This window comes from Melanotaenia boesemani, chromosome 20 (genome assembly GCF_017639745.1).
Source record: "Melanotaenia boesemani isolate fMelBoe1 chromosome 20, fMelBoe1.pri, whole genome shotgun sequence".
Lineage (NCBI taxonomy): Eukaryota > Metazoa > Chordata > Actinopteri > Atheriniformes > Melanotaeniidae > Melanotaenia > Melanotaenia boesemani.
Genome location: NC_055701.1, coordinates 27756132 through 27782576, shown reverse-complemented (window position 1 = coordinate 27782576; position 26445 = coordinate 27756132). Strand labels below are relative to the sequence as shown.

Genomic DNA, 26445 nt, shown 5'->3' with positions numbered 1-26445 from the left:
AGTGTAACAACATGAATCTTTAAGTTGTGGGCAAACCTGATGAGACTGAACAAAACCAGATCTGATCAGCTGCTTCAAAACTTCCCACCATCAGAAACACTTTTAAAGATAAACATCCATCCTCACCTCAGCTGAAGTGTCAGCAAACAGGAAGAAACTTTTACATGTGGAGGGAAGAGAAAATAAAAAGCTCATGATTGTCCTTGTTGGACTTGTCTCTGTACATCTGTGAAACAATCAGAGGTTTTAGGATTGCTCCTAGTTTTTATGTTTATAAAGCAGAGAGTAGGAACCATTAGTGGAGGCAGAGTTTGTGATAAAGGTGATCTGATGTTTTCCTCTGGGAACAGAGAGCTGCCTGCTGCTCAGGAAAAACAGTCACCCACTGTTCCCGTCTCATTTCATTATCCCACACCAGCTCGGAGCTGCAGAAACGCTGCTGACATTCCTGAAGGATCCTCCTGGAAACAGGACATTTTCTGGCCCAAGCTTCCATCAGGTGGACCAGAAACACTCTGAATCAAACACAGACATTTAAACTTAGTCAGAAGCTAAAACACACATTTTCAGTCAGTCAGAAGATAAAAAAAAGCCTGAAGGCTGAATGCTTGCGTTGGCCTCAGGAGATGGTTTTAGATTTCTGTCTGAAATGATTCAACATGAACTTCCATGTTGGACCTTCAACCTTCATGAGTTTTAAAGCTTCAAAGTTTCTCCAGTTGCACACACATTTAATCAATTATTCAACGCTGTGTTGTTTTTCATTCTGGCACTTTTCACCCTCCATACACAGACTTCATCATCCTGCTGCCTAAACAGAACAAAGTTTAATTTCTTATTTTACTTTTTAGCCTTAACTAGAGTCTATTAACACGTTTTTATTATGTAAAGTTAGTTTGAATATAAAAGACGGTAAATTAACAATCAGCTGTTTCAGCTAATTGTTAATGTGAGTTTCAGATTCGGTTCCGCCTTCCCCTCTGATGAAAGACAGCGAGAGAGAGAGAGAGAGCGAGCACTTATTTAAATGCTGCCTCTCTCTCAGCAGGTGATGGACATCAGCTCAGCATCGCCGTCCGGCCGCCTGTTTCCTCTGCAGGGAATCTGCTCTGAACTCTGAGCTGCTTTTTTCCCCCGGAGACGTCAGAAACAGTCAGTAAGATTTTACCTCTTAACTAACTTGGTAAATGGCTTTCTGACTGGTTCAGATCCAACAGAGGGACTAACCAGTTAACTGACTGCTGATCAGCTGGTTTAGTGAGTGTCTAGTTTACAAAGCAAGTTAACTCATTATGTGCTGGTTGACTGATCTTTTGAGCTAGTTGGACAGCTGAGCAAAAGGTGCCCAGTTTACCAACTGTTTACCAGTAAGCTGGCTGGTCTTGTTGGGTTTTTTCTGGTTGGTGAATTGGTTTAAACTGGTAATATATTTATTCAACTGTTTTCCTCCTAATCTGATTTGTAGTCCTGTAAACTGATTATAACCACCAGCTGGTTAAATGACTTTCCGGTTAACTGATTTACTGACTGCTCTACTAGTTTACTTTTGAGTTTGGTGGGGACTTTTCTGGCTTATTTACTGATGATTGATTAGTTATTTGTTTTAAAAACAGTTACCTTGGTTACTAACAAACTAGTTAGTGACTCTTAACTCAGTCACATGTTCAATATCTTTAATAACTGGTTTCCCCACAATCTGACTGGTTTATTAATAAGTACTAGTAACTGGTCTGTTACCATTATAATTGTCAAATTAGTCTGATTTTGTTCTAGTTTCTGGATTAATTTACCAGTTTACTAAATTCATTTAATGTGTTGTTGAGTTTTCTGACTCAATTTACCACAAACTGAACTAATTTACAGTTAGTTGTTAGTTGTATGTTTAACTTGGCTATTAACTCTCTAGTTACTGAATGCTAACTTTGTTAATGGTAACATGTTTAATGTCTTTAATGACCAGTTTCCCAGCCATCTGTATGGTTTACTGACTGAGCTCATGGGGTTGTTTCCGTCCTGTTAAACTGATTGGTTAAACCCCTAGTTTTTTTTATTGGCTGGTTAGCTGCCTTTCTTATTGATTTCAGTCAGGTTAGTCTGGTTTGCCAGTTAACTTAGTTCACTGAGTTTGCTGGGGAGAACCATTCTGACTTGGTAAACAGACAAACTGAAATAAGTTACTGTTGGTTGATCAGTTGATTGTTTTACAGACAGTTAACTTGGCTACTAACAGACTAGTTACTGAATTTAAATTAGTTGCATGTTGTCTCACATGTTTATTTTATTAACTGACCTGTTTCCCAATCATGTAACTCGTTCATTGACTGAGCTCATTTGGTTGTTTTCTTCCTGCTGGACTGATTTATTAACCCCAAGTTTTTATTAAGCTAGTTAGATTTATTGGATAGTTAGCTGGTTAGCAGAATTCCTTTTTTATTTCAGTCTGGTTAGTCAGTCTACTGAGTTCTAACTAACTAACTAATCACTCACTGCAAACTTAGTTGCATGTTATCTGACATATTTAATGTCTTTACTGACTGGTTTATAGACTGAGCTGATGTGGTTGTTTCCCCTTGCTGGACTGATTAGTTAAGTAGTTAGCTGGTTTGTTGGGATTCTAAGTAATTGAAGTTGGACTAGTCTGGTTTTGTTCTGGTTTACCAGTTTACTTCTATAAGTTTGGTGGTGAGTTATATTTCTGACTCAATTTACAACAAAGTGAAATTATGTTGATTGATTAGTTGTTTTTTTCACAATCAATTAATTTGGTTTCTTACCAAGTAGTTACTGACTACTAACTTAGTTGCATGTTATCTGACTTTATATTGTCTTTACTGACTGGTTTGGTTGTGTGTTTGGGGTGGGAACAGGATCTAAGCGTGGACACAGAGCTGAGTATAAGTAAAAAGGTTCATCATGATCAGCTGGTGATGAGCAGCAGAACGAGGAGGGTGAGGCAGGCAGGTCTGGGTTTCTGAGAGGAGCAAAGGAAAAGACTGACGTACAAAATGCAGAAATGGCCAAGTGCCGTTACCACTGGGTAAACCAACAGTCTGGCGATGATGGGTGGTCGCGCTGCTGCTGATTGCAAATAGTTTAGGAACTTACCCACAACATTGGGACAGAATAATTCCCGGGGTTCAGTTGGACAGAGGGATAGTCTACCCTCTCTGTCCTAGTTCAGTTGAAAATGATAATTCAAAGACATTAAGGAAAAGGTTTTTTAGTCTATTAAGGTTGTTGGACATCAATTCTAAAAGTTATAATCCAGATTAACTGGTTAGAAATCTTTAATGTTTTACTGGGGATTTCCAAGCTAAAAGGGAGGAGATATGATGTTATGTATTGACGGTTTTTAGTTGTCAAGATTTATTGTGAAAGTTTTAACATTACTTCCTGTTAGAATGAGTTTCCATGGTGACTTCTGTGTACTACCTTGAGTTCATGAAAAGCACATGTACGGTCTCCATGTCTTCTTTATTAGTTATAACCCCCCAAGAAGAGTGGGTACGTAACATTAGGCTATTAACCTGATGTTAGCATGAAGATATGTAAGTAGCTACATCATTAAAATGTGGAGAAAGATATCCTATAACCAGACTATAACTATATCTTCACAGAAGATGATATAAGAAGGAAGAGTACAAGATATAATTCTGATTTTATTAGGAGAAGCCATTGACTTCCCTACTACCACATCAAGCTCCACATACTGCACCCAAAGAACCAACTTACCTTATAAGGACCTTTTTCAACTTGTAAATATTTCCACTTGATGATCCAGATTATTTATGTAAAGATATTTATTTCTCTCTAATGTGACCACAGTTATCACTGCAGTGTTAGAGAGAGCAACACAACCTTTATTACTACATCACACCCGTGATAAAGTTTTCTCCCACCCTTCCCACCCCCACCCATATATATAATCTAGCTCCACCACTGCGATGAAACAGAGTTGTCCATCAAATTGCCATTTTCTAAACTTGCTGAAGTTGGATACAGTAATACATAAAAACATGAGGTTTAGATATGAATGAATTGATCATATGACCAGTTTTTAGAAAATGACACCCTCACTGCTTCATGTACACCAGCGTGTGTGTTGTCTTTTCTTGTGATACTTCCTCAGTTTTCTCTTATTCTGAAAAGGATGTGTCTGTTAATGTTTCATAATTTTAACATCAAAGAAAAACAAAACACTGTTGGATTTATAACTTTAAAATTTGGAAATTAGCTTGTTTATGTAAGGTTTTCCATGGGCTCATTCATCAGCCTGACTGTGGTACCAGGGACACCAGGAGAGGCGGTCTTATGATACCATTACAGCTTTTCTGACTCACTTTGGTGCATTTTTACATCAAAATTAACATGATCATGATTATTACTTAAAACTCCACAACCATTAGTCATTTGTGCACATCAGAGTAGCATTTCTCATTGCATTGATCAAATTGCAAATGCTTTTGGACATGTGCTTTTATACAATTCTCTGCTATTTAATGACATTATCATTTGCTTTGGTCATATCAGTCAAAATAGCTACACTTAAAACTGCAGAATAGTCGATCCCTGCAAAACTAATAGTCCTCATTTCATTGCTTGAGTCATCACATACAAAAGAGTTAAGCAAATTATTAAAATCTATCAAGCAGATTTGAAGTATTTCTTTATAATATTTCCTGGAATGTCTTCTAAATTGAACAATTGCTCTCAGCTGACCCTCATCTTTATCTAAACCTAACAGAGGAGTCTTTCTCTGCCTGGAGGTGGAAGTCCTATGACCCACATCCACATTACTCAGATGGCTCTGCTAGCAGCCATGGATGCAGGATACTGATCACAGCAGAGTCCTGCAGAGGGCAGATTCACCACTTCAGGAGATATTTTCTCGTTGCATCACAAGGGATGTTATCTGATGTGATGTGGATGAAAATATGAGGCCAGACAGACAGGAATGTCTTGATGTACAGGAGATTTAATATATTCAGTTACATACAGTACAGTAATATGTATGTACTGTTACAGTAGTACATGGTTTACAGCACAACTCTACTCAAGGTTGATACTTTAAGTTTGTTTTATAAGTGACTGAATTGTTTTTTTGCATAATGCTGTGAACAAATTACTGTAAGATGGCAAAGCGGGTATGAAGTAAAAAAAAAAGACATGAAGGTTATTCACTGGGTTCTACAGTTTGTACTAATTAGTGAGAAACGTGCTAACTGCTGCGCAAATGTTAATTTATATGTGAGAAATGTACCAAAGCCACTGAGAAAAACTGTAAGATGCCCTGGATTTGGACTGTGTGGTCTTCTAACTTGCCTTGGAACAGGATGGAAAACAATCTGGCATGTTTACATCGTGGTTTTTGTTCTCATGTTCAGGTAGAACCCTAGGATCTGATGGACTATGAGACAGAGGAGGAATCATAAAATCTTTTATTTTACAACATGTCAGCTTGCTTTTTATTTGAGGAAGATGTTTACAGAGTCTCACATTTAGAAAAAAAAAGTTTTTTGATTTTTGTTCCAGGTCCTGAAATGTCTCAGATGTCTGTTCTGCTGCTTCTGACAGGTACTTTCTTTCTTTCTTTCTTTCTTTCTTTCTTTCTTTCTTTCTTTCTTTCTTTCTTTCTTTCTTTCTTTCTTTCTTTCTTTCTTTCTTTCTTTCTTTCTTTCTTTCTTTCTTTCTTCAAAATATGTCTTGTACTGTATAATAGATAGATAGATAGATAGATAGTCTAGTGACTAAGAAAGCCTGTTCTAGACTAGGAAAGACTAGACTAAGACAGACTAGGCTTGATAAGACTAGAGTAGACTGGGACGGACAAACAGACAGATAGATGTCATTGACATTATTTACAAATTTCCCTCAGAGAATAAACACAGTATTTTTACTTTTTTCCAGGTCTTTTCCTCCTGATCCCATCATTCACTTCCGGATCTAGTGGTGAGTCTTGAAAGATGTCTGTTCATCTTTCTGTCCATCCGTCTGTCTGTCTGTGTGTTATCCACATTACTTTGCTGGATGTGGCTCAGATGTAGAAAATGTAAACTCTTCGGAGTAAAAACCGTTGAAGGAACGTCTGAGGACATATGGATATGAATGGGTGACCAACATTAGCAGCTGCGTTGTTAATGTGACATAACCATGAACAGAAATATCCATCATGTCACCAGATGACCTTTTTCTTCTGCCAGCTGGTGTGTTTGATGAATGCTTTTGGTTTCAGCTCCAGTCACACTGTACCTCTGGATGCTTTGAGGTAACTTGATAAGCCACAAAATGTTTCTTTTTCATGTTTATGTTGAGCCTGGATCATAAAAATGTCTGAAATTCAAACTAAGTTATAGAAGAAGCAGATAAAACGCCTCCTCTTGGTCCTTTCAAGTGCTTATGTGTTATTCTGAGAGTATTTCAAAGAATGGCTGACTTTCTAATCCACCTTTTTAAGCTGCAGCATTAATCCTTTCCCAGCTAGTTTTATATTTCTGTCCATGCAGCTATTATGTCTGTATAACAGCTCAATTGTATTCTTGATTTTTTCACTATAATCATTTGCATTTAAAAACACTGTTTGCAGATCACTGCAAGCAACAAGAAAGAAGAAGCACAATTTAACTAGAATAAACCTGGGACTTTATTAAAGCAGTTGAGGAAAATAAAACTGAAACCACAACCAAACAAAAAATCTAATGGGGATGATAGAGTCTGTAGGTTCGGAGCAAATGACCCTGGAAAGCTTATAAAAGAAGAAGAAAAGATGTAAAATTCACGAGACAGGATCAGTTCCTCACACAGCTCAGGGGGAATCTGAAACTCAGAACTTCATCAGTGCAGCCTTAAAATATTTGTTCTCTCTTTAAAGTCACAACACGGCCAGAACAGCCATCCTGTCTCCTGACTGTAAACACTGGATTATAGTAACACCATAAAAGTCTGATCAGCTGATGAGGACGCAATGATGACAATAACCAAAATATATAACAGGTACAAACAAAGGCTTCCTCAAAGAGGAAAGTTTGAGGAAGGGATTTGAGTTTAATAGAAAAAGCCACCAACTGATCTTTTGTGATATCAGTTCCACAGCCCTTTTCCTGCTGCTGCAAAAATTCAGATAGTAGCATTATGTGGTGGAGGGTTTCTCTCCCTGTCCCTCATGGTTTCAACGTGTCCATTAAAACAGAGAAAAGCATTCCATCAACGTTGTCTTAATGTAAACACGACACAGATAGAAAGAAAGACACATATATAAACATACAAATTTATAAGGTAGCAATCCCAAAAGGTTAAATTCCTGATGAATATGGATTTCAGGTCTTTGCACAACTGGTATTCAAGGTCGAGTTGAACTAACTTAATAAATAAACTTGGATAAACTTCAGTCAACCTCTTGTTATAAATGGAAGCAATTCATTTAAGTTGGTTCAGCAATTGTCTGACTTAAAGTTTAAATAATTTTAAAAAGTAAGTTTTTTCTGTAATAAAAATAAATAAGTGGTAATCATGTAAAGTTCATCATCTACAGATGTCAAGAGGAAACAAACCAGGTCATGTCTGAGAGGTACTTGAGGGTGAGACCATTTGAGGCTTTAAAGATGAGGGAAAAAGTTTTAAAACCAGAGTAAAATCTAACATGTGGTCAGTGCAGGAAGGCGAGCAACAAGGTGATCTCCCTGTAATGAATCTAGCTTCACCACTTTGACTCAACTGGAAGTAACGGAGGAGTCTTGACTGACACCTGAGTGCAGGAATTACAGCAGTTAAGGTGACTCTCCTCTGAGTCATCAGCATAAAAATGGTTATTTACATTATGGTCTCATAACTGAAAGTTTTTCATTAAAAACCTATAATATAAACACACATACAGGCTAATACAGACTGACTTTTTCTCAACAATGTCAGAGAAATCTGGAAGCACTGGCGGATTTTTTGGCTGTTCTAACAACTGTAGAAAACTTTAAAGGGGAAATACGTAAAATTGACACCTAGTGTTTCAAATCAGAACTGCAGTCGAAAGAGAAAAACACGGAAAGCGTTCTTCCTCCTCCCCCCTTCCCTGTCTGATTGTACACATGTACAGTGGTTGACTCTGTTTATTCACTGATGGCAGTGTGTTTACATGAGGGAGGAATGCCAGCCAATCAGAGAGCAGAGGAGAAATGACTTGCTTTCAAGGCTGAGACGACACTTTTTTATTCCCAGCAACAAAACAAAGTAAATTTTGTTGAATAGCCATCAATCTAACACTAAATTGTACATATCCATATTGCTGTCCAGCTTAAAGACACGCTTATTATGCATATAAGTTAAGGCTAATGCTACAGGAAACGTTTATTAATAATTTAGTTAATTAAAGAATTAATGACTAAACTGAGATATTAGGAAATGTAATGCTATTTTCTGTTGTAACCAGGGCCGGTTCTAGGAATGCATACATGAGGGGGCAGGCATAAATTTGAAGGGGGCATTATGAGTACATACTTCAGCATTTTCTTGTTGTTGTTTTTTAAGTGTTTCTTTAACGGAACTGTGCTGTTAGTGGAGTCCAACTTCAAAGAAATGGATTGCACTTTGTCAGGCCTCTACTCTAAGACCTGTCCAGCTTGGGTGTCCCACCTGAAACCAAAGCTCCTGCTGGTATAGCTCTTAGAGTCACTGAGGCACGCAAACCCCCTGACCACAATAAGGTGGCAATCCCTCAGGGGGGGAACAGAAAATATCAATAACAAAATGAAGTAAGAAAAAAGAAAAGAATGATCCATTATCAAAGCTTTAACAACCAACAAAATAACAATTGCCCTATTGGACAGCCATTAGATGTCTAAGCATTTTGAATAAATTTGAAACTAATAACAATAAACTCAACTATCTGTGTGTTTGTTTCTGTCTGTATATAGACCATAATGATTAAAGAATCATAACTATCAAGCACAACAATAACAGAGCAAAAAATTAAACCCCCTACCAAAATAAGGCAGTGAACCTTCAGGGGGAAATAATGATAATAATAAATAAAAATGAGTAAAAACTAAATGATCCTTCATCAAAATTTTAAGAACCAACAAGGCATACATGAAGCTCTGAGCTGAACTGCTGAAAGCAGCGGGAATGTAGAGTGAAACTTTCTGTTATTTTTTTCTTCAAACTAGCATGCTGAACTAAAGGCTGGGCGGAGCTTGAGGGGTCTCATATGCGCAGCTCGTTTTCCCTCAGTCTAGTACCGAGGAGGCAGTCACATCTATGGCCCGTGCGTGATTGATCACTGCTCCTACTAACAGGCGTTTAAATAGAACAGAAACAAACCCCAGTTGACAGAATAGATGCAATAAATACGTCTGTTATTATAAGTATTTATTCAGTATCGCTACAACACATTTAACAGAGCTTTACTCTATAAGTTTTACCGCTGGAGCTCAGCAGCCGCTCTCTCTACGAGGGGGAGAAATATGACACCGCAAGATCAGGCTGTATGTCAACTCATTTGCATACTAAACACTGATTGGTTGTTTTCTGTGGTGGTGGGAAGGACTTGTTGAAGACAGTACAATGGATCCTGTGAAGCTCCGACACACAGAGTTCAGTACAGAGGGGAGAGAGCGTTTGGAGAGATTTGCCCATTTCGGCGCATTTGATTGAGGGGGCAGAATGTTTGTTTGAGGGGGCACTGCCCCCTCTTGCCCCTGCGTAAAGCCGGCCTTGGTTGTAACCAGAAAATAAAAATCATTCAGTGGCAACCCACAGACGTTGCCTCCGTGGAGAATGATGTCTTTTCTCGATGAGAGGGTTCCACACCTGCACTTTTCCTGCATTCGTTTTTAAACTTACGACAGTCCAGCTGTATTTTGCACCAGCGTGGCTGATCTAAGACTATCTGGTCGTCCCTGTGCAGCAACAGCTGTCTGTGATCAGCTGATCGGCTTTTCTCTCTTGTTGCGTTTATGGTTCAGTTGTTCATGGTTCACACCGTCACATATTTACCACAAAGTATTGTTCTTGGCAGAACCTTGTCTAACACAGCAGCTGGCTAGTGGTAGACAGGGTTTATACTTCAGCTATGAAGGAGCGGGTATAGAAAAGTTCTAATGGGGGCCAGACCGGCGCACAGACCAGGAAAAGGGGGGTACAAAAGAGACCTTTTTTAGGTCTTGATTTGATGAAATAGTGAACTGATTATTACAACGTAAGTGATCACTTAATGCAGGGGTGCCCAAGTCCAGTCCTCGAGATCTATCCTGGAGCTTTTATATATGCAACCCTTCCCCAACACACCTGAATCAAATGAATGGCTCGTTACCAGGCGTCTGCAGAGCTGAATGACATGTGGATGAGGGAATTGAGCCATTGGATTCAGAGAGACTCTCTTGCACACAAGCCCAACTACGGTCTGTAGGAATTACCTGACGCATTTTGGTTACGATTAAGTTTCAACGGTCCCATAATATCCCAGAGGACATTGCCAGAATGTTGGGCTCTCCCTGGCCAGCGCCACTGGCGGAGAAATCGGAGGCAGAAGTGGGGATGTAGAGCGGGACTTCTGGTAAGGCTAGCACGACAGCCACATAAACCACCCATCCCAAGCATCTTCCTGAGAAGATGCCAGATCAGTCACTCATAAAACAGATGAGCTGGAGCTAATGCTAGCGACCAACAATGCCATACGGGACTGCAGCGTGATTATCATCACAGAATCCTGTCCACACCCACTCATCCCCGATGCTGCTGTTCAGCTAACAGACCACAACCTGTACCATCATGATTGCAATGCTGATTCTGGTAAGAACAGGAGAGGAGGACTTTGTATCTACACGCACAACGACTGGTGTACAAACAGCAGAATCATACACACACACTGCTGTCTGGCTTTAGAAGCAGTCTCGGTCCTGTGCAGACCAGTTTATTTGCCCTGTGAACTCAGTGTAGTGGTCATAACAGTAGCCTATATACTACCCGATCAGTGACGTGTGGTCAGGGGAGGCAGTGCCTCACCTGTCATAATAAAGAAAAAAACATACAATAAATATTAATATTTTCTACTGATCTGTGTTAGAAATTCATTTTCAGTATAACTATGACACGCTTTGACAGTTTATTAAATAAAAATTACCAAATTTGAGTATTTCCCGATCAAATCCAGTGCAGAAACCCCGGTGGAGGAACAGGCAAGCTGTGCCTCAGCTCTGACTGTACCATCCAACAAACTGGGTTGCATGACACGTTTTCTGTTCCTCAGCATGTCGCCAACATGAACTTTACGGAAATATGTCATGGTTTCTGGGTGTTGGTGTGTGTTATGTTCATGTTTTTGGGTTTCTGGTCATGTTTAGTTAGTTTTTCCCTTGTGTGCTGTGGTTTTCTGTTCCTGCCTCATTAGTTCACCTGGTCTGATTAGTCATCCACTTCACCTGTGTCTTGTTACTCCCTCAGTGTATAAGTACCCCTGGTTTTCTGTTGTTCCTGGTCGGATCCTCATCATTCACCATTCATGTTTGCCTGTTCCCTCTGGTTAGTGTTTTCTGTTTTTCCTGTTTTGGATCCTGGCAATAAACCTTTTTTCCTTGCACTGATTCTGCCTCCTGCCAGACTGCCTGCAATTGGGTCCTCACCTCTTCCGACGCCCGCCATTTATGACAGTAGGATGCGACCACAACAGGACCCAGCAGGTTTGATGGTCTGGTTTCAGTATTACTGTTCTGAGGTTGCTGACTGGTTCCCTTCGGTGGAGGAGCCAGATCTGTTGTTTCCTGATCCTCCTCCCACAAGGTGCAGACGGAGGAGGACGTCCAGGCACCAGGGGCGACGGCCCCTCGAGTTTATGACATCGAGTGAACTGGTGGGAATGCTCCTGGGACTGGAGACGGAGTGGGAGCCGCGGGATTATCCAGAGCGGTCGCCATTCTGGGGAACCAGACTGGTGATTAGCCCCAAATCACTGGGGCGGGCCGCATTTTGGAGGTCAACACCAGCTCCACGGTCCACGTTTCGGGTGACGCCATCAGCTGTACTGTCACGGTTGCCGCCTCCAGCTCCAATTCCTCTGCACTCCACACCTTCTCCAAGGTCCTCCCCTGCACCACAGCGCCCCACGCCGGCTCCGAGGTCCTGTCCAGCGCCGCAGCGCCCCACACCAGCTCCGAGGTCCTGCCCTGCGCCGCAACGTCCGACGCCTGCTCCGAGGTCCTGCCCTGCGTCGCAGCGTCCGATGCCAGCTCCGAGGTCCTTCCCAGCTCTTTGCCGTCCCACGACAGTGTCCAGGTCTTCTTCCCCTGTGTCGGCACCATTATTGTCCACAGCTCGGGTTCCTGTTCCCGAGGGGGTCTCAGGTCGAGACGCTCATCACCCTGCTCGAGTTCCTGTTCCCGAGGGGGTCTCGGGTCGAGACGCTCATCACCCTGCTCGAGTTCCTGTTCCCGAGGGAGTCTCCGGTCGAGACGCTCCTCATCAAGCTCAAGTTCCTGTTCCCGAGGGGGTCTCAGGTAGAGACGCCCTTCATCCCGCCGCCAGAGATCCAGTCTGCCCGTCCGCCGCCAGAGATCCAGTCTGCCCGTCCGCCGCCAGAGATCCAGTCTGCCCGTCCGCCGCCAGAGATCCAGTCTGCCCGTCCGCCGCCAGAGATCCAGTCTGCCCGTCCGCCGCCAGAGATCCAGTCTGCCCGTCCGCCGCCAGAGTGCCGGCCCAAGCCTGCCCGTCCGCCTGAGATTCAGCTGTCTGCTCAGCCTCCGGGCCGTCCGCCGGAGGTTCTGCCCCGGTCCGTCCGGCCCCCCAGCCGGCCTCCTGACCTGATCCTGCCATCTGTTCAGCCTCCAGGTGGCCCCCCCTGAACTTTGTCGTGGGACTTGTCTTGTTTTGGTCTGGATCCTCATCATTCACCATTCATGTTTGCATGTTCCCTCTGGTTAGTGTTTTCTGTTTTTCCTGTTTTGGATCCTGGCAATAAACCTTTTTTCCTTGCACCGATTCTGCCTCCTGCCTGACTGCCTACAATTGGGTCCTCACCTCTTCCGACGCCCGCCATTCATGACAGAAATATTTGTTATACACCATGACTCTCTACAGTTTGTGTAATGTATTTAATGTATTTGTGAGAGAAATATTCCCGTTTATCGTACAATAAAGTACAGAGAAAAGTCAGCAGGTGAGGCAAACAGTACTCTGCCTCACGTCAAGGGGGCACACTCACACACCAACACGGTGTGTGAGTGTTGCCAACTTGGTGACCCTTTTTGCCTTTTTTTTTTTTTTTTCCTCTCTTTTCTCTAAAGCGACTAGCAACGAATCTAGTGACTTTTTCAGTATTGAAGACTTTTGTAGACGGATGTGTATGAAAGTAGTTTATTCTTCTCAATGAGGAGTCCTGTCCAAAAGCAACCAGAAGAGGCTTCTGGCAGCAGCAGCAGCAGCATTCAGAGCAGGAGATGATCACCTGTTACATGACCAGGCTGAAAATGAAACGTTCAAAGCTGCTGCAGGATGATCTCGCGCTGGCTTACCGTCAGATATTAATGTCTATTAATGAAGAGTGTGGAGGAAAACAAGTGTGAGATGTTGCAGCCTCCTAATTAGAAAACAACCTACACTTAATAAAATTAAACTAGAATAAAAGAAAATATTAACCAAAGAATTTGTTTTATTTTTATTAGTTTTGCCTTTTTAAAAATTTGTAGCTTGTCTTTTCGTCCATTTTTGCCTTTCCCATGACATTCCTCTCCACAGCAACTCCATGTACCAGGTTATTATGCACATTAGATGTCATTTAGCGATTTCTAGCGACTTTTAGGAGGCCAGCAGTTACTTTTCTCACTGAAGAGTTAGTAACAGTGGGTGTGTGAGTGTAACTGAAAGAGGAATGCTGATAGGATATGAAGCATTACCAGTTGCATGCTGTTGAATGAATATTGAAATAAGATGCTCTTTTCAGTTCTTACAATTGTAAATCAGTGCCTCACCAACCATAAACTTCACCACACGTCACTGTACCCGATGCTAATGTTAGCCTAGCCCTCTCATATCTACACAACCTCATCAACCCCCAAGATACAGGATCATCCAGATGGAGCCTTTGTTGTTGCGGGTGACTTTAACAAAGCCTGTCTTAAGTCTGTACTCTCCAGTTTTGTACATTATGTACAATGTCCAACCAGAGGTGCCAATACTAAATCTGTCCCCCTCCCACACCATGTCTGACCACCTCTCTCTGCTCCTAGCTCCTGCATATACCACCCTCAAACTGAGAACTAAACCAATCACTAAGATTATTCAAATCTGGTCAACAGCAACACTTAATCAGCTTCAGGACTGCTTCCAGAGCACAGTGTGGTCCGTGTTTGACAATATGGAATTGCAGGAGCGCACAGACACTGTCTTATTGTACATCAGATATTGTACATATTCTGTAACAGTGAATAAGCAGATAAGGGTCTTTCCCAATCAAAAGCCCTGGATAACATCTGAAGTGAAAACACTTAAGAGCGTGATACGCCACCTTTAAAGCAGGCTACAGTGCAGCCAGATCCAAGCTGAGGAGAAACTTGAATCTCATTTTAGAATAATGACCCCGTGGTGGATGTGGCAAGGGATCCAGCAATTGACAAAATATAAAGGCAATTTGCAGGCAAAGGTCAATGCCAATGCCTCATTAGCGGATGATCAGCTTCTTTGCCCGCTTTGAGTCATTGAGGGCAGTCACACCACCAGTGCTCCATCGACCCTCCAGCCCCCAGTCTCTCATTCTTCAGGAATGTCAGGTGAGGTGTGCATTGAAGTCGGTAAACCCACGGAAAGCTGCTGGTCTAGATGGCGTGCTTGGAATTATCCTTTGCACCTGTGCAGACCAACTAGCAGGAGTTCTGACGGGGATCTTCGATTCATCCCTGTCTCTGGCCGAAGTACCACCTTGGCTAAAGGCAGCAGCCATCATTCCAGTGCCTAAGACTGCAGCCATTAAGGATCTCAATGACTACAGACTGATGTCTACTGATGTCTGTGGTGATGAAGTGCTTTGAGAGGCTTGTTCTCAGGCACCTTAAAGAATGTCTCCCCCAAAACTGTGACCCATACCAATTTGCCTATAGGGCAAACTGGTCCACGGAGAATGCCATCTCCACGGCTCTTCACACAACCCTGTGCCATCTGGAGTACCCTGGAACCTATGTCAGGATGCTGTTTATTGACTTTAGCTCAGCATTTAACACCGTCAGTCCTGACATCTTGGTGGAAAAGCTGGTGAACTTGGACTTGGCGCCCCTGATGTGCTCCTGGATCAAGGACTTCCTGACCAACCGACCACAGGTTGTGACGGTGGGTCAGCTCTATTCCTCCTCCCTGACACTTAGCACTGACTCCCCTCAGGGCTGTGTGCTAAGCCCCCTCCACGTCCGACTGTACCTCCATTCTCCCCTCGAACACTATCATTAAAGTGGAAATGAAACAGTCAACCAGATTAACATTATTTACTAGATTGAGTCCTATACTTATCAATAATTATGTACCAAAGTGACAATTATAAACATATAAAAGAAAAACGTAGCGCTGTTTTAGTTTTCGTAGTAAGGGCGCCGCCATCTTGCAGTACTATAAACTGTGACGTCACAGGGTTGGTGTCACGGTCCCTGATTAGAGTCCACTTGTCCCCTTCAAAGTGAGAGAGATAACAGGTAAACGATGGAGACTAGTGAACCAAGTGAAGAGAGAAAACAAAGAGGGACACTACTGTATTGCTCCTGGGTGTAAAAATGAGTTTTACAGAGTTCAGTCCGAGGACAAACCATCTGTTTTCACAAACTTCCGCTGAAACAGAGAACTGTCCTGCTGCGCTGGTTGGCAGCACTGAAGAGAAAAACCCTCCTGACTCCAGGGTCTGCAGTGGGTTTTTTCAGGAGGAAGAATAGACAGAGCAGAAGACGTTTGAGTCTGGCAAGCTAGCGGTCCGCCGGACCGACAGACTAAAGTCTAAGCTGCTCCAAGTATTTTTATTTTACCACCTATAACCTCAAATAATTAGACATAATTTGTTATTTTATCCCTTATCCAGAGGTCACCACAGCTGGTAAAAGCCTCCACAGAAACAGACTAGGCCAGGACAGTCATTCAGGTTATCCTAAATTCCGTGATCTCTCTCACCACCATCCTGCAGGTTGTATTCTTGTAATGCGGGATTCATTTACTTTGACAAACTGCTTCAAATGTGTCTTCCTGCGTAGGGGAAAAAAAAGCCAGTCATCACGAACCAACGTAATGCACAATCACCTACTTTTGAAAAAGAAAAAAAATCTTTTCAGCACAGATGATCACTAGTTGTCATTAACTGGCTGATATAATTATATATAATATATACATAGAGATAATACAATATATATATTGTGTATATATATATAATTATAAGTGTAGGACTCAATCTAGTAAATAATGTTCATTTGGTTGACTGTTATATTTCCACTTTAAGTTTGCTGACGATACTACTGTGGTTGGCCTCATAACGAGGGGTGATGAAGCAGCATACAGGGAGGAAATACAGGAGTTAACAGGATGGTGCATCAACAACATCCTAGCGCTGAACATCAAAAAGGCCAAAGAGATGATCATTGATTTCAGGAGGCAAAGAGGAGATTATGCACCATTATATAATGATGGAGTGTGTGGGGGAGGTTGACCTCCTTTAAGTTCTTGGGAACCCACCACCCAAGATGTCCCATAGGTTTCTTAAGAGCAAAATCGAAGCTTTTTGGGCGGTCCCCACCATTGCCATCTTGGCAGCTTGACACCTGCCGTTTCTACTGGAAAATACAAAACTGGGCAAAGAGGTGGAGCTGAGAGGGGCGCTGTGAGCGTGGGGGTGGATGATTGATGTCTATCAAACTCCGAGCTGCCTGTAGCTAAGAGCTAACTGAGCCAACTCGAATCTAATGTGAGCTAACCGGCTAATGAAGGTAGACGGGCTAAACCTAAGGCACGCTGTTAGCCGGCTAAAAACCGCGGTTGTGCTGCACTCTTCCTTCTTGCCACGGCTATTGGATACCTGTCAATCAAAAGGACACGCCCCTAATTATGCCAAATTTAAAAATTACATAACATCCAAATGGATAACTTAGAAAAAAATTCACCCCCCTCACGGTTGTCATGAAGGTAAACTTGACCTACTAAAATGGATTTTTGTACCAGGCTTCAGACATGCTTATTTCTATTGTGAAGTTGGTCTTTTTAACATGGGAGTCTATGGGGATTGACTGTGTTTTGGAGCCAGCCCCTAGTGGATGGAACAAAGTGGATTGTGGTGGATTGTAAACAAAATTTCCTTCTGTAAATGCATTTGATGTTTTTGACTTAATGACAATAAATAAATTTAGATTTTACTGTCACATTTTGTTGTCAGGTGCGTACCCGGTGGCCTGTGAGACTCGTGGAATGGACCTGGAGGAGTATGAAGTGGTGGTTTTATGTCCACCTGACTGCACACTGTTCAGGATGTCGGTGTATGGGACCAGGATTTACGCTGCCGTCTCCTCTGTCTGTGCAGCTGCTGTACACAGGTCGGATGCTGTTGTTTGTTCCTTTAGATAAAACATGTTGCATGTTGCTGCAGCAGCTTGGTGAATGCTGGCTGATGACTGTAAAAGTTCTGCTTCTGAAATGTGACAAAAAGTGTGAAAGTCTGCTCGACTTTATCCAAACACCAACATCATTAAGGAATGTGCAGGAATTCAGGATTAAACTCTCACCCCCTATTAACCTCCTACTTCCTTTGGAGAAGGCCTCTAGGGGCCCCCAGAAGGAAAATATTTTGCACACCAACTCTTCTCTTTTTAATCTTTTATACAGTTATCCTGTGTCCTCACTGATGTTTTTTTTTTTTTTTTTTTTAAACTTTTTGGATCAGAACTTTTCTCCCTTAGAAAGCTTCTCTTTTTTATACTCTTATTCTAAATTGATGTTTTGGTTCTACAGAGGGGTCCTTAAGCGATCTGGGGGCCCTGTTAAAGTTCAAAAGCTGCAGGGACGACACAACTATGTGAGCTCATATGCTAACGGCATCCAATCCCAGGCCCTGTCTCGCTGGAGCACCTCCTTCATCCTCATCAGTATGTCCATGATTGATTGTTTACCGCTGATCAGCTGATTTAGAACAACACACAAACTTCCTTAAAATGATCTCAGACAATCCATCTGTTGGCTTACCTGCTAAAACATGTTTAAATGCAACCATTTAAACATGTTCCCGGGAGTATTTCTGCTCTGATTTGACTGAAAAGAAGTAAACTTGGGATTATGGTCGAACATGCCGCACAGCTGCGTTTTTACAGGACAACATGTGGAAAAATCTGATTTCATTCATCAAACCTTCAGAGATGCTGAAGCAAAGCCGGGATGACTTTATCCTTGAGCTTTTCCCTTCAGGACAAATCAGACAACTAAAAGTTTAATTAATAAATGACTGGAATATAAAGAAATGCAATAAACTAAGGCCAGAAGTGGTTTGTCAGTTAAAGGTCAACAGGACATGTCAGGGACAAATTTCCTTTTCAGAGGACAAATAAGTCGTCTCCCCAAAAACTGAAACACTACAAATGGGCACTTTTTCACTTTTTTCAAATCTTCCAATTTAGTCCTAATCACAACTACCAAATACATAATTATTCAAATGGTTTTAACCCTTTAAATGCCATTTTATTTGCATGATATTGATGTTTTTGTGGGAAAACAAAACCCATAAAATTTGAGTTGTTTTCCTCAGCACACGTGTGTGAGAGCTGGGGGATTTTTTTTTGGGGGGGGGGGGGGGGGGGGGGGGGGGTCAGTCTTAAATGTACTAAAGATTAGTAACAAAACAGATTTTGATCTTTAAAGAAAAAATCAGCACCTTTTGGTTGTCTGTAGGAAATTAAGTAAATCAGCAGTGTTAATAAAGCTGCCTTCTCTCATTATTTGTTATTATTTACTATGTTTGCTGACCCAGAGGCTGTTAGTGATCCTCTGGAGCTGACCAGTGAAACCAGTACCACAGCCCTGCCTGCAGCCGCACAGCCAGGTAACCCAGACCTGCATACCTCTGGAAACATGGATCACATGCACTGAGATGACTTTGTTGTGAACTGGTGTTTACTGATAGCAGAGCTTTGGTGAAGTACAAACATGGTCTAGATCAGGTGCTGACAGGGTCTTTATTTACTGCTGCAGAATGGCTTAAAAAAACAACAACCGTCTGTTTATATTTGATAATATTTGGTTGATATATGGATGATATTTTAATTTGACCTTTAACATTTCTGGACCAGACAGGCAGCAGTAAATATGTCACAGTTACATATTTAAAGCAGAAATAAAAAGAGAAGTGATTCGATTTAGAGCATGCAGTGGAGTTGGGCTCATGAACTCTTAGTTTGGATATAAAATTAGATCAGCTCTATTAGTTTTCAGTCTTTTTGCAAAATATTACATGCTAAATGTGCAGATTAGACTAAATTCCTTTGACCCAAATCTACAGCCATATGGGACACAAAGGTGGTCTTGTGAAGGGAAAGAAACGGAGTCAGCACTTGAATGATTAGATATCGGCATCAGTCTGAGTTTCGCTTTAAACATTTACCAAAGACTGATCCTTTAGGTGGCCAGAGCAGACCACCCTGCCTCACTTTGGTGTATCAACATCCTACAATTTATAATAAACCTCAGGGAGGTATTTTATACAGTATCATTAGAAAACTGAGCAGCAGCATTCCTATGCAGAAGATCTCCATAATCTGTGAGTAAAGTGCTCATTAAGAAAATGTGGAACTCTGAGGAACTCTGACGTCTTTAGTAGAACTTGGTCACTAAATGAGATGTCTTAACTGAAAGGGATAAACACTTAAAATTTTGACTATAATCAAACAAAGTAATCTGCCGGTGCAATAAAATAACTAACAAAAATAGTCCAGATGACTGGAGGGTGGCCAGGGAGCCATGGCAACAGGAGACTGGGCTCTGGAGGGCGGCTGGGGGGCCTGGCCCAACAGGAGCTGGGACTCACAGGATGCCCTGATCCCCCTTGGGAACAGAAACCAGAGGCGACAGAGGAGTGCCCCTTTACGGGACCCCTCAGGAACAGAAAAACAGAGGCAGAGTAGGAGCATCCCTAGGCCCCCTTGGGAACAAGAACCAGAGGAGGAGTGTCCCGATCCAGGATCCCTTCGGGAACAGAAACCAGAGGAGTGTCCCTTTCCAGGATCCCCTCGGTAACAGGAACCAGAGGAGGAGTGTCCCGATCCAGGATCCCTTCGGGAACAGAAACCAGAGGAGTGTCCCTTTCCAGGATCCCCTCGGTAACAGGAACCAGATGAGGAGCACCCCCCTTGGAGACAGGAACTAGAAGCAGAGGAGGAGTGACCTCCTTACGTAGGAACCAGTGGCAGTTTATCTGAGGACCTAAGTGTAGGCTGATGAGGCAAGAGACAGACCGGTTCAGAAGTTCAGGTTTTAATACTGAGTGCTAGATTTACAAATACAAGGACTGGGGAAACACAACAGGTATATGACAGTGAACTGGCAAAGTGAAAAGGAAACCAGGGGTAAACATACACAGGTGGACAAACAAGGAACAGGTGAAGTGAAAGAACAAAACTGAACCAGGTGAACTAACAACTCAGAAAGCAAAATGCAAAACTGAACACACAAGGGAAAACCTATAAACCTATAAAATAAGACAAGGAAAACAGAAGTAAAGCAAGACTACATAACCATCCATTCAACCACTTTCTATACCACTTAGTCCAATTCAGGGCCGAGGGGAAGCTGGAAAACATTAGCAGGCAAGAGGCAGGGTACACCCTGGAGAGGTCGCCAGCCTATTGCAGGGCCAAGACTACAAAACCCTACAGCAAAACCCAGAGACCATGACAAAAATAGCTTTCAATACTTTTTAAATACTCCTTTGTTCTTAAAAATTACATTAAATAAAATCACTAATAACTGATTAGTTAGCCATTGCTTCACATTGAATCTATTAATGTATCTGTTGACTCCACCGATGGTGGCTGGAGCAGGCTGATGGACATGGCTGTGCCAACAGCCTCTCCAACCACCACATGGAAAAAAATGTCTATCTAACCAAATCTTACAATCTTATATCCAGTCAAAAGGTCTTTTCCCTCTTTTTTTAGAGTGATATCTTGATACGTTGACAGAAAAGATTTGAAAACAAGCACAACTAAACCAGATTTTCCTTCTGAACTGGAACATCTGTACAGTTGGGGGTGGTAGTGACTCAGGCAATGGAGCAGGAAGGTTAGTAGTTCGACTCCCACTTCATCCTGGTCAATCTGTCCTTGGGAAAGACACTTCAGCCACCTTGATTCAGTTCTGGTATGTGGATAAGTGGTGGTGGTGCTGCAGCATGTCCATCAGGCTGCTCCAGCCCCCCATCAGTAGATTCAATGTGAATCATTATATAACTCTAATCAATTATTAGTGATTTCATTTAGTGTAAATACTTTGTCTTGTTTTAGGAATAAAAAACCTAGTAGTGGTAATAAGATTCTAAGATCTTTTCTCTCAATCTGAAAAGAAAAAATGAGAGAAGCATTGACTTCTTTCAACTTATTTCTCACTTGTCTAAAACCTAGAAAAAAATCTTTTGTCAGTAAATCTTACCAGGGATAATTATCTTAATTTTCTACTCATTTCACTGGATTATAGTCTAAATCTTCTCAAGAGTTAAGCCTGCTTTGTTTTTCCTGATAAGTTCAGTTTTACAGTGCAAACATTAATACACCAGAATCAACGTGGTCCAAAGACAGTTTGATCAGTAAGTGGGATTTGAACCACCAACCTTCCAGTTACTGGACAACCTGCTCTACAAGCTTTTCATAAAACATATCTTGTTCAGTTTCTTTCAGATCTTTTCCGTCACAGTTTTTGCCTGTTGCTTGAACACTATAGACACACGCTTAGACCAAAGCTTGTGTTACTCTACCTTAAACACAGTGGAGCCAGACCTTAAACAAAAGCACTGCTTTGCACTTCAGTTGCAATTCTGCATCACACTCTGCACACTACACACTATTTCATACATAAAACACTTTGTTCATGAATGAAATCTCACTGGTACCATTGGGAAAACACATCTATTCAAAAAACAAAACACATTAGGTGATTGAAAAGACTTAGACACACACCTGTAAATCACTTACTTACAAAACTGATCACCAATCTGCAAACCACAAACAGGCCTCAGTTGAGCCATTTTCAGAACTTTGCTAGCCTGGAGGCAGGGAGAGCAAGAGGTAGAGGCAGAGGAAGATGAAGAGAGAGAGGAGTAAGACATGGTCGAAGAGGTTATGCATGGAACAATATTTCAGATGATATGTACTGTAGAGCAACGTTGGTGATACAGTACAGTAAATCATGGCCTGACAATGATGGAAGCTGGCAGAGTCTCCACCCACATCTAAGCCGGTTCACAGTTGCATCCATCACACAGTAAGGACATTCAGACTGGAAAACAGGTGTGTCTTCAACTCTAAACTCCAATCTGTATCTGCAGTATTTACCGTATTGTACTGTAAAGTACTGTAATATGCAGTATGGAGTTGACATCATTTGTAACCTTTCAGCACCTTCATTTTTGGTTGTTGTGAAAACCTTTTTTGGAAAAAGTGTTGCATTGAGCTTCACTGAATGCAAACTGATAAACTGAATAGAAACAGTGAAAAGTAAAGACTCCGGTGTTTCATATAAAGTACTCAAGTGTGTTGCTGCTAATCTGAAACTGTATTCATATGATGTACTTTCTTCTGAACTGGAACATCTGTACAGTTGGGGGTGGTAGTGACTCAGGCAATGGAACAGGGAGGTTGGTGGTTCGACTCCCACTTCATCCTGATCATTTTGTCATCAGAGTGACGTTAGGCTGACTGTTAGGTTTTCATTCATTTCATTCAACATAAATGTGAATGGTTTATTTCCAGTGTTGTGTCTTGTGTGCTTGTGTGTAAAGTTTTGACACAATGAGCCAAAGGTTTGCAAAAAGTGTTCAAGCAACAGGTAAAAACTGTAAGATATCAACTAAACTGCCTCTTAAAATATTCTCTAAACAATCTTAAAAAGACTTTCTGACTGAATTTAAAACAACAGATTAAGAGCTTATATGTGAGGAGATGTTTTTTAATTCTGTTCTGGATTTAACAAGAAGCTGATGAAGAGAAGATAAAAAATAACTATCATGTATACTTCCAGCTGATGAGTGTGTGTGTGTGTGTGTGTTGCAGCAAAGAAACCAGCAAAAAAGCCATCTGTGAAGAAAGCTCTGACTGGAGGAAACAGAGGTGGGAACATCTATAGCTTCACCCAATCAGGAAATTAGAAACAGATCAGTTTGACCATCTTTACTTATTTATACACACACACACACACACACACACACACACACACACACACACACACACACACACACACACACACACACACACACACACACACACACACACACGTGTGTGTGTGTTTTGTTTGTTTTATTTATTGTTTTGATAAAGTTTTAAATTTATATAGAAAATGTTTAATCTATTATAAAATGTTAGACGACAATCATTTAGATGATTCAGAAATGCTTTTTTTTATTTTTTATTTTTTAATGTAACCAGCAAAATCCCATTGAGATTAAAAACCTCTTTTCCAGGAGAGTCCTGGTCAAGAGGCAGTAAAAGTTCAACACACAGTTCCAACATTAAAGGGTGTTTATTTGATTTTAGGCACTTTTGATTTTTCTTTTTCTCAAAAATAAAATGTCAACAGCTAGCCATACCTGCCTTACCTGAACTGTCATCTATCTGTGAGTCAGAATCTAAACATTCACATCAATTAAAGATTTTATTAAAATCTTTGTCTTTCAGTCAGATATCCCAGCAAAATGTCATTACCGTCACAAAGCAATATTGATTTAAAAAAATGGATAGAATTATATAAAAAAATCATTTTTTGCTAATATCACTATTCTCACCTCCTAGATGTGATGTACTGTTTTTCAAATGTATATTTACTGATTTATCTAAATGTTTTACGCATTTCCAAGTGCAAATTTTAAAGAATTGTCATTTGATATCAAAGGAGGTTAAATTATTCTGCTTCTTTGCCAAGAACTCAGATTTTTTTAAAGCAAATTATTGTGAAAATACGAAGTAACAAATAGTTACATTAAAAACTAATTTATTCTTAATTTGTTTTAAAGAATATGTAAATAGATCATGTGTTGATAATGACAGAATTTAGTGGTAATGACGCAGCGTGTTGGTAATGACATACATGAACCAAGTAAAAACAAACAGGCAAAAAAGACAAAAACATTTTATTTATTTAAAAGTTTAGTAAAAAAACAGGTCATTAGAATATTTTAACAACATCTGAAACTCTAATGTAAACACCTATTTAAAATGTATTAAAATTAAACCTTATATATATATATTAAAATGTATCGTGTAGTTTATGTATGAACATTAGAATGTACAAATTCATTAAACATGTACACTTTTAAAACCATTTCTTTTCCATATGAAGTTTTTAAATGTTTAATATGTGTTATTTTGGATTGGAAACATTTAAGAACTATAAACAATAAAATTGGAATCCAGTTTATGACAATAAAAAACTTACATAAAACACAAATCTAAAAAGTTAAGCTTATGGATAATAGTTGACATGAAAGACATAAGTGTTGCAGAAATATACAGTGAACAAAAAGTAAAAAAAAAAGAAGTTATGAAAATATCAGCGGCCCTCTGATCCAAAACAAGGCATATTTTTCTCCACACTGTTGGATAAATCATCATGTGCCTTTTGGTGACTGGCTGGGGCTCAGGAACAAGGCTCAGGATGTCTTCTGATCTAAACCACAGTACGTCATCTCTCAGTGGCCAGAAGAATCTGTTTAATCCAACCTGAAGCAGGGTTTTCACCAGAGCAGTACTCTCAGAGTCCACTTCTTGGAAGACTCCTGGGTAAACATCCCCCTCATAGAGCACCACACACCACTTCCGATGAGGGCCTCTGTGACTTCCACACCTTCAGTTTCTTGATCCTGTTTGGTTTTGGGTGTTTGTGTAAGTCTGTGGATCAAAACGCTCGCAAAACCCAGCAGAACAGAAGCAGCTCAGTTGTCTCCACCTGATGCTTCCAGGCTTGTCAGTGAAAATCTGAAAACAGAACACAGTGTTATGAGGTGTTAATGATAGCAATATTAAGGGACAGACACATTTTTATTAAAAATAAGAGTGAATTTGACATGCTTGGCAAATATGGTAAGAAATTACTAATTCTATTGTATTTTAAGGAACGTGTACCAAAAACTAAACAATTTTATCTTTTTATTTTTATTTTAGAAAGATTAAGCACCACATATCTAAACCCTGCGCTAGGGACAGAACAGAAACTGTAAAATACCAACATAAAAATGTAAAATAAAAGTATATATATGTGGTTTAAAAGTGAGGGAGTCATCAATCAAGACTCCATGGTACTTGTTTTCATAAACCATTTCTATGACATTCCTTCCAAGAGTGGACACTACTGGAGTGGTTTCAGGCACCTTCCAACATTAGCTCAGTCTTGTCAGCATTGAGGACTAATGTTAACTGAAGAAGTGAATGCTGGACAGCAACAAAAGCTTTCTGCAGGGTTTCAATGGTCTGAGTGGGAGATGTTCCATAACAATAAATAACTGTATCATCGGCATAAAAATGCATATTAGCATCAGAGATATTTTGTCCCAAGTCATTGATGTACAAAATAAATAGGAGGGGCCCCAAAGCTGAGCCCTGCGGCACCTTCTTTTTGACAACAACAAATATTTAATGCATTGAGTCCTGTAAATCAGGTCATTTGAGAACCATGCAACTACCTGCTCTGACAGTCCAAGGTCAAGTGGTCTGTTTTTTAAAATAGTATGGTTGACAGTGTCGAGTGCTTTTGACAGGTCTATAAATAGTGAAGCACAGTACTGTTTCTTATCAAGTGCCACAATAATATCATTTATCACCTTCATAGTAGTGGTGATAGTACTGTGCTTTTTTCTGAAGCCTGATTGGAATTTGGAGAGGATGTCACTGGAGTGCAGGAACTCTTTCAATTAATAAAAAAAACAAGAAATTCCAGAATCTTAGCTAAAACACATAAATTTGATATTGGCCTGTAATTAGTCAGCTCAGTGTAACTTAATTTAGTCAAGAAATGTTTGATTTATATAGTGCCCCTTTTAAAGCAGATGGAGGTCTATAACACCCATTAACAATAGAAAGGGACTTTGCTATTTCTACATTCAGGCCCAAAATTTTACATTTTTTGCAAATTGACTAGGACAAAACAATAGAGACATTAAATCTTAATTTAACATAAATAGCTACACCACCTCCTTTTTTTTTGCCCTGTCTGTATGATAAATATTGTACCCATGTATATTAATGTCTTCATTAGTAATAGATTTAGTTA

General features: G+C 40.7%; 1 protein-coding gene across 1 annotated transcript in view; it reads left to right on the top strand.

The window, feature by feature from the left end:
- Window positions 1-1063: 1063 nt before the first annotated feature.
- Window positions 1064-26445, top strand: part of coch (coagulation factor C homolog, cochlin (Limulus polyphemus)) — a 70330-nt gene continuing 44948 nt past the window's right edge. Inside the window, exons 1-7 of the mRNA XM_041971338.1 lie at window positions 1064-1152; window positions 5533-5574; window positions 5908-5949; window positions 17369-17525; window positions 17941-18074; window positions 18950-19021; window positions 23238-23294. Of these exons, the coding sequence (XP_041827272.1) occupies window positions 5541-5574; window positions 5908-5949; window positions 17369-17525; window positions 17941-18074; window positions 18950-19021; window positions 23238-23294 (496 nt within the window). The 5' untranslated portion in view covers window positions 1064-1152; window positions 5533-5540. The remainder of the gene's footprint in view (window positions 1153-5532; window positions 5575-5907; window positions 5950-17368; window positions 17526-17940; window positions 18075-18949; window positions 19022-23237; window positions 23295-26445) is intronic.